Raw genomic sequence first — 13514 nt, forward strand, 5'->3', positions numbered from 1 at the left:
ATCTCGAGTCATCAGAGAAGACGAGCCCAGTCTCACATATCGAACTGGGAGCGGCGACGTTTGACCCACTTGTGAGGAAACTTGTCACGTTTCCTCCCCATCATCATCATCATCATCATCATCATCATCATCATCATCATCATCATCATCACAGCTCTCCGGCTCACAAGTGTCCTCTGTGATTCAGAAAGTCAGTAGCAGAGGCGCGCGCACACCCACAGCACGAGGACCGCCTGGGGGACGACTCGTACATGAGTTTCACAACAACGAGGACGGATGTAAGTAGCTGAAACTCAGCGGCTTTTTTTTGTTTGTTTGTAGAACATTGCTGGCTCTTTCTCAGGTAAGACGCGAAGCGTTTTCTTTACAGTCTCTTTTAGCTAGCTTAGCGTGGTTCTGCGCGTGCTCGGTGGCTTGTTGACAACGCCTCAGGACGTGCTCTCTGGTAAAACCTCGCTTCCCTGTTGCCTTGTTAATGTGATGGTTACGAACAAGATGCTGCAAACTGGTTGTAAACGTGCCCTGCTTAGTGTTAGAACAAAACAAACACACAGTATCTGTACATCAAGTAACTGCGACGACTCGTATTCAGCTCACGTGTTAACACTCATCCGCCTAAGTGAAGTTTTTTTTCTTAAATTTTTTTTTCTTCTTTCCAGTCCGAAGTTTAATAGTCTGTCAACGTAATTAAATTACTCTGGTATTTAGAATAACATCACATGCTTGGTGGTTCTTCGGGGTGTGGATAGTTCCCTCAGAAAACTGTTCCAGTCAGATTTGTTAAACATAAACCAATAATTAATTGGGCGCACGTGCGCACACGCCTCTAGTGCAATGTTTCCCAAAGTTGGGGTCGGGACCCAAAGTGGGGTCCCGAAACATCAAGGTGGGGTCCTGAAAAGATTTTCTGAATTAATTACATTATTGCCTTAGTTGTTACAAAGGAGTGAGGTTAGTGTATTTAAAATGGATAAATGTAGTATAAAAGTATTGTTACTATGCCCATTTTTAGTTGACCTGATACAAATGTTTATCATACAAAAATATCTGGGGGCACAGGTCTCTGCTACTGTTATTTTGTGGGTCAAAAGTGAAAAGTTTGGGAACCACTGCACTTTGGTTCCCAAAGTTGGGCTTGGGACCCAATTATGGGTCAAGAAGCACCTTGGATAATCTCCAGAAATCAATTTAAAGGGTAATAAAATAATTGCTGATGTAATATTTTCCCTATAACTATTACAAAAACACAAAAAGTGTAACTAAGTATTTATATTTGCTTATAAGCTGTTTAGATTGTCAAAAAGCCTGTGTTTTTAGGGTTATTAACAAAGTTCGTGTACTCAGACCAGTAATATTTGGGGTCACAAGTTTTTGACCTGGGTATTTTGTGGGTCAGAAGATAAAAAGTTTGGGAACCACTGATCTAGTGACTAATAAGCAAAAGGCAGGAGGGCAGAGTGGTTCTGTGGTATAACGCTCAGTGGTGGAGAAAGTACTCAAACACTGTACTTAAGTAAAAGTACAGATAAACAGACAAGAATGTACTCTAGTAAAAGTAAAAGTACCACATTAACATTTTACTTGAGTAAAAGTAAGTAAGTACTTGTTTTTAAAAATACTTAAAGTATTAAAAGTAAAAGTACTTGCTTAATGTATTCCCTAATGGTCTACAATATCATGAAGTGTGCCTACTGTATGTATATTTTAATACTTCAATGGTGCCATTTTAGTGAACAATGCTGCAGATAATGCACAGTTTTGTGTTTACACTCTGACACTGTTCACACTTGGACTTGTGATTCTGTGCATCATCACATATTGTGACAACAGCTGCAGAAGATGTAAATTCACCACCAACCTCCTCTATCAAATCTCAAGTCATTTTTTTGAACCAGTTAAATAAGGCCATGAATGGCACATTTCCTCCGTGGTGGAAACCATTGTGGGCATGCTGCTGCTGTTCTTTTTTATGAAGGAGGGTGTAATGGTACTTTCCTGCTTTGTTCAATGGACCAGTTACAGCAATTCCCCCTCTCACCACTGATTACTTTCTAACAAAAAAATCAAACAAACCACAAATAAAATAAAATAAAATAATAACTCGATGTGACATGAATGTACTTTGTAATTCAACGCATTACAGAAATGTAGTGGAGTAGAAAGTACAGATACTTAATGTAAAATGTAATGGAGTACAAGTCAAAAGTACCCATGATGAAATCTACTTAAGTAAAGTACAGATTCATGAAAAATGTACTTAAGTACAGCAAGAAAGTACTTGTACTTATTTACATCCCAGCACTGATAACGCTGCAGGGTGAAGTGTGAGCAGTATTGATGAGGTGGTGCCTGCTGGTGACTTATGCCTGGTTTGCAATAGGCATATAGAAGAGAACTGCATAAAGATCAATAAATGTTTGGCTGAAATGTTTGCATTTCTGCGTGTTGTCACATAGAAGCTTGAAGCATTTTATCAATCAAATGGATCTGTCTTCCTATTTAGCCAACTGCGCATATCTCTGTTTAGAAACTCATGCTGGAATGGAAATTATGTTTTAGTTGTTGTTGTTTTCTTTTTTGTTTTTGCTCCAAATCCAGAGCAGAAGAAAATGCACACTTAAGCATTTGTTCAATTATCGCAAGTCATATAGTCATATCTTATGGCAGGGCTATTCAACTGGCGGCCCGCGGGCCACATCTGGTCGGCGAGTGACCAAAGATTGGCCCGCCCATTGGCTCATTCATCTTTTAAGCCCAAACCTATAAGTTGTTTTAGTTGTAGGGTTGGGCGACATTGGCAAAAAAAATTAATCACGATTAATTGTGGTATTTAGCCAATAACGATTAATTTGACGATTAATTCCCTGGAGTCCCTGGACACCCTTATGTCCTAGTCACATGACCAATTAAGTGGGAAAGATTTGCTCTTCGTAAAAATATTTTCCAAATTGTGTCAAAATCACAGACTTCAGGCTATACATCAAATTTAAATTGTGTTGATGGATAAATAAATTACAGAACTTTTGCTTAAATGTTCGTCATATTTGAAGAGGAGAGGAGCACCGAGCGGACTCTGCCTGGTGGCATTAATCGTATTAATCGTCAAGTGCCAAAAAATAATCTATTAATGTTTTTCTGACGATTATTTGCACACGATACGATTATGCCCAACCCTATTTAGTTGGACATAGACATGTTTGGTATCAACAGAAATGTCAGAATTTTGTCTAGAAGCTGGTGAAAACAATTTTTATGAACATCCAAGATAGTTAAAACTACAAGCAGTTGAAGATAAAATTATGAAAGTGAAAATAAAATAGGTTTAAAATCTTGGCAAGTCAGAGATGTCAAAATAAAACTTATTCAACAGTAGGGCTGTGTATTGGCAAGAATTTAGCAATACGATACATATCATRACAGAGGGGTCACGATACGATATATCCCGATATATTGCGATACTGTGAGCAAGGTGATATATTGCGATGTTTTTGTCCAAAAATTCTATTAAATAAAAACCTCTTACTGAAAAAAAAAGAAAAGCTAATGTTTACTTACAATGCTAATGCTCTCTTACTCTCTGGAGCTCAAGAGGTAGAGTAGCCAAATGGCTGGTTCACTGCTGCCAACTAGTGGTCAGAGGCTGAACTACAACATAAAAATGAACGGCTGGCAAGAAGGTTGACATTTTGAACCTTAATTAAAAATTGATACAGGGCTTTAGAATATCGATACAATATCGGGAAATGAAATATCGCAATATTTCAGTGTATCAATATTTTCTTACACCCCTATTAAACAGGAGGTTTAATGTGTTATTTTTCTTTTTGATATTGTTTTATTAACACTACATTTATTATAGGGTTCTGTATGTTGTATTCATGGTTAAATGCAGCAAAATGAATTATTTCAAAGTGATAATTCAAATCAGTAACTTTTGTAAAAACAAACAAACAAAATGTGTATTAATCATCACAGGCAGACTGTCAGCTTGACAGCACCTGCAGCACAAAGCATGAGGAAAGAACTTAATTTTAATTTATACAGAGCAGGTTGGAAGATAACTATTTGATGTTATTTATTGTTTTATAACATCCTACAGGCTCCGAGATGTATGAGAAATTTGAAACTGAGTTTTTGAAAAAAAAAAACTGTAAAACTTGAAAAAATTTGTGAGATTGCTCCATACATCCGTATACCTGCAAAATGAGGGGAAATCCATGTAAATTACAGATAATCCGTACAACATGTATGACCTGATAGAAATGATACTGAATCCACATTTTTTGCAAAGATTTAGGCTTTTAAATGCCATGGCTTTAAACGTTTGATCAGCAGATGAACAGTCTGTTTCAGCTTAACACTTGTTTGCAATAAAATGTTTACTCAGATATTTTTGTCTCACTCCCATTTCTTCTTTTTGCATTTTGATTTTAGAAAACTTGTGCCATCTTATGAAAATTTTAAAGACATCTACGTTGAAGATGGAATTAAAAAACAAAAACAACTGGAAGCCTGTTAGGTGTATGTGTACATACTGTAATGCTAACAAATTTATCAAATATATAACTTATTAGTATTTAGAAGCTGGCATAAGTTTTCTAAAATGTTAGACAAGGACTGATGATCCAACAGTGCAAAATGTGATTCCTTGCCATTTTTCAGCTGGGATCAGGAGTATGTGCTGTGTGAGATTAAAAAAAAAACTGCTGGTCGTATTCTGCGTCTCACGGCAGGTTGAATTTATGGAAGATCTTGCCTTACAGGATGATGATTTTTTAAATATCTTCGCAAAAATACAGTATGAAATAAAGAGAACTAAGGAACTGATGGTATGACTAATTCATTGACATTTTTCTTCTCTGTAAATGGCCTTTTGTTCATAGATAAAATTATTCCGAAAGCATTAGGAAGGAAGCTAAAAAAGATGACTAATGAAAGAGATATTTTGGTGGAGAGAATGAGGAACATGAATGTACTATACTGAACAGGACACTGTGAACTCCAAAAGGACACATTTGCACAAGAAAAGTACTACTGTCTAGTCAAAGCACTACATTGTATTTACTTACATTTATTTTAAAAATATTATTTTCAGTCAAAACCCTTAAAACGGTACTAATGTAAGTTTTCCCTTTTTTGTTTTTTTATTTTTCCCATTTCAATGTTTTATGATGTAATGACACATTTATACCTAAAAGTGTCAGATTATAGTGGATTAATAAATATGAGCAATTCAATAGAAAACTAGAAGCGGAGAGCGCAAACCTCCGCCAATAAAGTCATATCCTTCAATAGTGAAGAAATCTTAAAAAAATTCCTGGATCCGGATCATGATCTGGATCATCACCAAAATTTAATGGTGTGTTCCTTTGGCCAGTATCCACCTGCAGTAAACATTTCATGAAAATACGTCCATAAGTTTTTGAGTAATTTTGTCCACAAACATACGCAACCAAAAACATTACCTCCTCCCGTGGTGGAGGTAAATATCTATCTATCCATCCATCCATCCATCCATCCATCCATCCATCCATCCATCCATCCATCCATCCATCNTCCATCCATCCATCCATCCATCCATCCATCCATCCATCCATCCATCCATCCATCCATCCATCCATCCATCCATCCATCCATCCATCCATCCATCCATCTTCTGTTTATCTGGGGTCAGGTCACGGGGGCAGCAGTCTAAGCAGAGAGACCCAGACTTCCCTCTCCCCAGCCACTTGGGTCAGCTCCTATGGGGTAATCCCAAGGTGCTCCCAGGCCAGCTGAGAAACATAGTCCCTCCAGTGTGTCCTGGGTCTTCCTCTGGGTCTCCTCCCAGTGGGACGTGCCCGGAACACCTCACCAGGGAGGCGTTCGGGAGGCATCCTAACCAGATGCCCGAGCCACCTCAACTGGCTCCTCTCGATGTGGAGGAGCAGCTCAGTCTCTAAGGGAGAGCCCAGACACGCTGTGGAAGATACTCATTTCAGTCACCACCTGAAGCTCGTGATCATAGATGAGGGTAGGAACGTAGACCGACCGGTAAATCTAGAGCTTCACTTTTTGGCCCATCGCTCGCTTCACCCCAACCGATCGGTACAACGGCCGCATCACTGCAGAGACGCAACACCAATCTGCCTATCTGACTCTGCGGTCCTCCTTTTTAAATAGGGGGACCACCACCCAATAGAAAAATATTCAAAACATATTTGAGGTTGGACAAAAAACAGCAAAAATAAATAAATAAATAAATAAATAAATAAATAAATAAATAAATAAGTATTAATAGTTTTTTAACAGAACATTCAATTTTAAAATCAAGTCCTTATAGTCTCACTTTAAGTTAGTAATAAATAACATTCCAATGTTCTTTGAAAATAATGTGTTCTGTAGTGTTAGCATAACAGATTTTATTGAAACTTTTTACTAAATGTACATCAACTTATCTTCTGACCCCAGTCAGAATGAATTTAGTTAAAGTGACAAGTAGAAAATTTTCAGCTTACATTAATTTTGGAGTACTACTTTCTTGTCTTAAAATATGGTACTGACAAAATACCACAAATATACTTAAATCTGCAACGCTTCCACAAGCCACATAACACTTTAAATTTAACTTAAAAGAAAGTTTAGAGTAATAAATACTTTTTTTCACTTAAGAGTGAAACCTGCACAATGAGGAGTTTGCACTATTCCTGGGACACGCAACATCTGCTACCTGCAGATTCCTGAGAAAATGTAAACACATCTTTTCATCAAAGGAAGAGGAAATGAATGGTTCAACAGAAACTGTCTTTAAAAAGTGAAATGTTCAAGGTCTTTGAAAAAATAACTGGAAAACCCCTCAGAGTTCTGTCTTTTACCCTGATGCTATCTTCAGGAGCAAACCATGAAAAAAGAGCTTTAGTTGTCAAATTATCAAAGATTTAAACCAAATGAGTCACACATTAGGGGCAGTTATTACTGTTCGCACAAAATAAGTACAAGTCAGGACATGACCTTTGAGCTAAATACTCAAAAATTACTCATCAGAGATGGGTGTTGTGTAACCGTTCTTGTGATATTTCGACAAGTTTCATATTCACATATCTGGCATCAAATTGGGTTCAAAACAAGCCATTTAATATTTAGCAACACTAACGCCAAGAAATTCAGAGTTGGTATTGTGTTTTCCCAAAAATAGTTTAACTTATGTCAGATTTATTACAGATGATCTTTGTTGTTTTTCCTCAGTTGAATAAACTTAAAAGGATCCACAAAGACATAGATGACCCAGACTGAGGAGAGGGTTAGCTGTCAGCATTTGACCTTTGACTTTTCTCAGAGACCTACCAGAGTGAAAACAGCACTGTTTGAAAAAACAAAGCTTAACACCAGAATTTATACAGTTGGGTCCATAAATATTGGGACATCGACACAATTCTCATCATTTTGGCTTTAAATGAGCAGACTTTCAGCTTTAATATGAAGGTATTTACATCCAGTTTGAGTGTACAAATTACAACTGGTTGTATTTGTGCCTCCCATTTTTTAAAGGACCAAAAGTAATGGGACAAATAAACAATCTTAAATCAAACTTTTTCTTTTTAATATTTGGTTTCAAATCTTTTGCAGTCAAGCCTGGAACTCAGACATCAGCAGATGCTGGGTTTTATCCCTGGATGCTCTGCCAGGTCTCTACTGACAGTCTACAGTTCCTGCTTGTTCTTGAACCATTTTCCATTTAGTTCTGTCTTCAGAAAGTATTTGTTTGTTAATTTGCATGATTTTAGGATCCTTTGCTGTTCAAATTCTGCCTCTGTTAGATTATATAATTAGTCAAATCAGGAATTTTGTAAATGACTCCAAAAAAATTAGACTGAAGTGGTAAAGTGGGTTAATGTCAAACAATATAATCACTTTCAGGTGGTTGAATGTTTGTGATTTTACATAAACATTAGACCACTTTGTCTTGTATGCTGATTTTTAAACTTTTTTTTGCATGCAGAATAAGAAACTTAAAGCTGTTCTTGAGACAGATTCAGCCAGGACATATGTTAATGCCACGTCTAAACATGGCCTCTATGCTTTCAGATCAGTCAGAAATATGTTGTTTTTTTCAGTATCACATGGATGTTTGGACACAGGTGGCACACTCCTTAACTGACCAGGAAATGTCTACCAACTTCATTATTGTTGCTAAATTTGACAGCAGTCAATCACTGATTTAATGTATATGTTTTTACATGAAACTTTGCCCTAAAATAATTTAACTCTTATGTGAATATCCTAAATTTTTAGAATTTAAATAATTGATACAGTGACATTTTGAATTGTATTCATATTTTCTGTACGTTCTTACAGTATGTCTCTGCTTTTTGAGAATCTTTTGAGCTTTGATGTTGACACTTATCCTAATAAAAAACCTCTTCATTTTTAAAGATAAAGTTTGAAAGAATTTCAGATTCATTGAATTTAAAAATAAGTTTAGAATTTGTTTTTAATTGTCCTTAACATCCCTGGAAGCCTGAACATGTGTGAGCAATCCCAGAGATATCTGAGGTCATGCTGTGATCAGATCACATGCTGGATGTCTGGGCTGCTCCAGCTGGAATATTTTAAACAAAACCATTAAGATTTTAGTGTTAGCCAGAAATATAAAGGACTTCCTGTTTAGTTGCCGAGCCCGTGGGAAGGCCAAGAACTGCAGACCATTGTGTTAACTTTCACTAGTGAATTTTGTTGCAAAAAGTCACCATGTGTGTATCTTAGTACTGTATCTACCATGCAGGAAACTGCATGCACAAGTTTTTCTCATACAAAAAGCAAAAAAGAAAAAAAAGATATAAGCAGCATCCTTTGCAGAAATGACATGTAGGCCATGAATGAAGCCTGCACAGTCTTAAAATATTTCTATTCCATTTGCTTCTGTTTTTAATTGTGAGTTTCTTTTATTTGAAACTACGGAAGCCGATAGCGGTCATTTTCTGCACATAATTACTTTCCATGGTTTCCTCGTCACAAAATAACGAGGAGTGTTTTCTTTTCTTGAGATAATGAGTAAATTTCCCGACGGTTTTCTCGAGATAATGAGTTTTCCAGATGGGTTTCCTGTCGTGCATCATTCGTCAACCATTGAGACGGCCTAGTCCCCTCAGCTGGTCATCGATGTTTACTATTTATTTATTTGATTATTTGTTTATACTGTATGTTTACCGTTATTTAACCAGGCAAATCCCACTGAGATTACAGATCTCTTTAGCAAGGGCAGGCTGGGCCTGAAGGCAGCTTAGTGTACATAATTTTTAGGGATGTCCCGATACCACTTTTTCACTTCCGATACGATACCGATATTACAACTTTGAGAAATGTCCGATACCGATATTGACCGATACCGATATTGACCCGTTACTATAACAGTGCAAGTCACACACTTTTACCTATTTTGTAGTGTAAAATCTTAGAAAAATCTTGATCAGATCAAACAGTGAAAAAGAGTAGGTATGAGAAAAACTGACCCATTTATTTTAAACCAATGGATCACATACATTTTACACTGAAGAACATTATACAATTTAATAAATAAAATAAATTACAATACCCTGAAAAAATAACATAATAAAAACAAAATGTACTTTTACAGTGTAAAATAATTCAAAATCACTCCAGTTATTTTTTTTACCATCTGTCAGCCTTGTGCTGCTTTATGGTGGAAAAAACTGAAGGTGGGGACAAAACAAAACCCCACATTATTGTCTGTTCAAAGTTAAGAGTCCACAGCTCCAGTTTTACTGACTGTAACTAAAACAACATGATCATTGCACTTAATCTTCACTCAAACAAGTGTGTAAACAGATTAAACATCACTCTAATAACAAGAGCAAAAAATAAATAGTAAGAATTAGTTATTTAAATTGATAGCTACCTTTCTTAGTGCTAAATTTCCACTTTCTATAGTCTGAGCATCATGTGGAGATCAGCCTCTTGCTCCTGCAGGGAGCAGGTTTTATCACTGCTCTCGTCATGTCGCTCATATTCCAAAACAAAAGCTGCGCTCTCCTTTCTTCTGTCCATCAACACAGAGCTAATCCACGGATGTCAAAACAAGCGTGCTGTCCTCGCTTCTGCCCGCTTAGAATCACCGACCGGACCGGAGCGGAGGTTCCGAAACAGCCCGGCTGTGTGCGGTCACTGGACCGAGGCTGAACCGAGCCGAACCGCAAAGCTGCTGCCAGGGTGGAGAGTAGTTGTCGCTCCGGTTTAAAACGTTCACGGTTCTGTGTTTCCCCTCGGAAAACTTGTGCATGACAACTTTACACTTAGCTGCAACTCTGTTTTTGATGAAAATAAAAAGTTCTGCTGCCGACATTCTTGCTAACTTGTTAGCGCTGCTGTTGTTATGATCACGTGAGTGCTACAAGCAGGATCCAAGCGCTGCTGGATAGAAACACTGGAGCGGAGTCAGTGAACTGCTGGAACGGACTGCTAATATCGGAGCGCTGATATCGGACATTTTTTATGCAGTCCGATAAAATCCGATACTCGTTTTTTGGCTGATATCGGACCGATATCCGATATTGATATCGGATCGGGACACCCCTAATAATTTTGTGTCATTTTTTATCATTACACAGGCTGAAATTGCTATTTGTCTTGTACAGATAACTTTCATATCAGCCCTCGTCATTTAAGGAGATGGCTGGCCTGACTGCAGATCATCGGGAATTAATTCGTTATCTCGAGAAAACGGTCCTCGTTATGTCGTTATCACAAGAAAACCATGGAAAAAAAAATTATGCTGAAAACGTCCGCTCTCGGCTTCCGTATGAAACAATGGTGATGGTACATAAAGAATAATAAATGTTATGCAGTACCTAAGTTATATTTTTGCAAAGAAAATCTATTGAACTGCCAATACAAACTTTAAAAAGGCAATGAAACTACACTATAAAACATGCAAATATAGACAAACTACTGCTAGTTTATAGTTGATGTAATTTTGTGTTTTGTAATGCTGTAAGATGGTATTTTTTTTATCTGTGATTGTTAAAAATGTCAAATCTTGTTTGTTGTAGATGTCGGGGTGTTCCACCATGGATGTGCAGAACAACAACACCAAGCCTTCTTTAGACAATTTGTGCAAACTACCTAAACAGGAGGACCAGGTAGGAGAAATAAAGGGGACGTGCAAATGCATTTTGTTGTGTAATTAGTCTGTAGGAATGCAGAAAAGTTTCATTTAGTCTCTCTCAGTGCTGCTTAGATAGGTTTAAATTCTTCTTTGGATCCTATTTTTCAACCCTTTTAGTTTTCTCAATTTTCCACGATGTTTTCTGAACTATTACGTCAAATTATTGATGACAGAACTGCCAAATAAGCTCTGGACTTACCAACTAGTATGGCCGTCTTCAGTCCTCTCGCTCAGAAGAGGGGTGAAAGAGAGGCTTGTGGAGTTACAATATGGAGGGATTCAGGCCAAAGCATTGCAGTTCCACTTTTAATAGACCACAACTGATTGATTTAAATGTGAAAAAGAAGGATTTAAAAGCCTGATATGTTGTTTGAAGGCTACAGCACACAAGACCCTCAGTATATGAAGAAGTACTCTGGGCTGTGCTCACCATTTTTCTACAGTTTGCACCTCATTAACAGAAGGTTATATATAATTAATTTTTCTATCCAATTTAGGGTGTTACAATGAGACAATGCTGATTTTACTTGTAGATTTTCAGTATTTTTATGCATATGATGGGGTGTTATTTTATTTTAGTAGATTGATGATTTAAGAAGCATTCAAATTTAGACTGGATCAAGAGTTTTTGTTTTGTTTTTCCCTGCACAGAGAAATCTGTCAAGCTGTAGGTACTGCTGCAGTATGGCCAACTTTCGCATTGAAAAGAAGATAGGTCGAGGTCAGTTCAGTGAGGTCTATAAAGCCATATGTCTGCTGGATGAACAGCCAGTGGCACTCAAGAAAGTCCAGGTAGAGTACTCTGCACCACAACTCTGGAATAGTTTGGCACATACTCTATCTAAATACTTCCTCTAAATACTCTTCATACTCGCACTTGTCAAGATTAATAACACATGTTCTTTAACATTCATTGACTGCCAGAAATAGTCACTTTACTATTCTGAACATGATTAATATATTAACACGATTATAAATATTTTCACCAGGGGCTAAGATTGCAAGCATTTAAAACATCAGGTTTTTGAATTTATTTGGCCTTTTTCCCGCAGTATCAAATAGTATTGAGTTTTTTCTGTAGTTTTGTATCAAATTAGCAATTTTATTGGATGACCCTACTAAATAATGTGCTTTTTATTTATTTAATTTCTGTTTTTCTTTAAAATTTCTACCTTACTTGTATTGAATCTCTGTAAGATGAAAAGACCACATTTTTGTCCCTGCAGGTCTTTGAGATGATGGACGCAAAGGCTCGTCAAGACTGCGTCAAAGAAATTGATCTACTAAAGGTAAAGTTTATCAAGGCTGCAGTGGATCAAAAGGAAAAGGGAGTTAATGAAGTATTGTTAAGAGTTTTTATTATAAACATGAGAAGAAAATTAGAAATACCTGTCTTGAGATCTAAGTAGTTGGTACCTTATCAGTTGTGACATCAGCCATAGAGAAAGAAGCTAAACTCTTTGTCCAGGCTCGGCTAATGGGCAGCCAGTCCAGGGCCTGATTTAAAATTTTCAGTCTAAAATTCCACCAATGGACTGATGTGACAGAGTGCTATGTTAGCCCATATTAAACCTACACTATTACATGTTTGTTTAGTTGTCTTCATAACTCAACCTTTGTGTCAGTGTCCATCAACAGGAGCCTTGGCACCATCAGCACTAAAGTATCTGTTTAAACATTTGTCGTATGTTTGTCCACTGCAGCAGCTGAATCATCCCAATGTAATCAAGTACCTGGACTCCTTTATTGAAGACAGTGAGCTCAACATTGTTCTGGAGCTGGCAGATGCTGGAGATTTGTCCCAAATGATAAAGGTCAGAAGCTGCTTTAAACAAACCAATAGATGATGTGCACAGAAAGAGACTAAAAGTCACAAATGAAAGCATGTTCAGGTTTTTTGTAGATAGTTGCTTGGAACACTCTACTTTATACTCCAGCCGTGGCTTTGCCTCATTGCCTCTGATGTGTGTCCCATCAGTCTGAGTTTGATCTAAGCATTGATTAGTCTCTACAGAATGATTTTCTCAGATTAGCTTTGTACAAATGTAGTATGGCACTATATGTACGAGTGGGTGGATCAGTAAATGAGGTCACAGATTGAGTATTCTGTGTGGACAGAAAGGATTCTGTACAAGTACAGTTCATTTACCATTTACATACTTTACAAGCCTAACATGTCAGTGTGCCCAGCTGTGGCTACATTGTAGTTTACCATTGTGTGTGTGTGTGTGTGTGGGTGTGGGTGGGGGGAGGGGGTTCAGCTTTAATAACATTTGGGGGCAAATTTAAGACAAAAATCCTACATTTGGGGACAACTGGTGCTTTTGGGGACAAAAGTGGAGTCCCCATTTGG

General features: G+C 37.3%; 1 protein-coding gene across 1 annotated transcript in view; it reads left to right on the top strand.

Annotated features, from left to right (window-relative positions):
• Positions 1-13514, top strand: part of nek6 (NIMA-related kinase 6) — a gene marked incomplete in the record, with an annotated part of 25390 nt that continues 11876 nt past the window's right edge. The window contains 5 exon segments of the mRNA XM_014015131.1: positions 1-278; positions 11046-11135; positions 11813-11953; positions 12388-12450; positions 12865-12975. Coding sequence (XP_013870585.1) covers positions 252-278; positions 11046-11135; positions 11813-11953; positions 12388-12450; positions 12865-12975 — 432 coding nt within the window.

This window comes from Austrofundulus limnaeus, unplaced genomic scaffold (assembly GCF_001266775.1).
Source record: "Austrofundulus limnaeus strain Quisiro unplaced genomic scaffold, Austrofundulus_limnaeus-1.0 Scaffold123, whole genome shotgun sequence".
NCBI classification, from domain to species: Eukaryota; Metazoa; Chordata; class Actinopteri; order Cyprinodontiformes; family Rivulidae; genus Austrofundulus; species Austrofundulus limnaeus.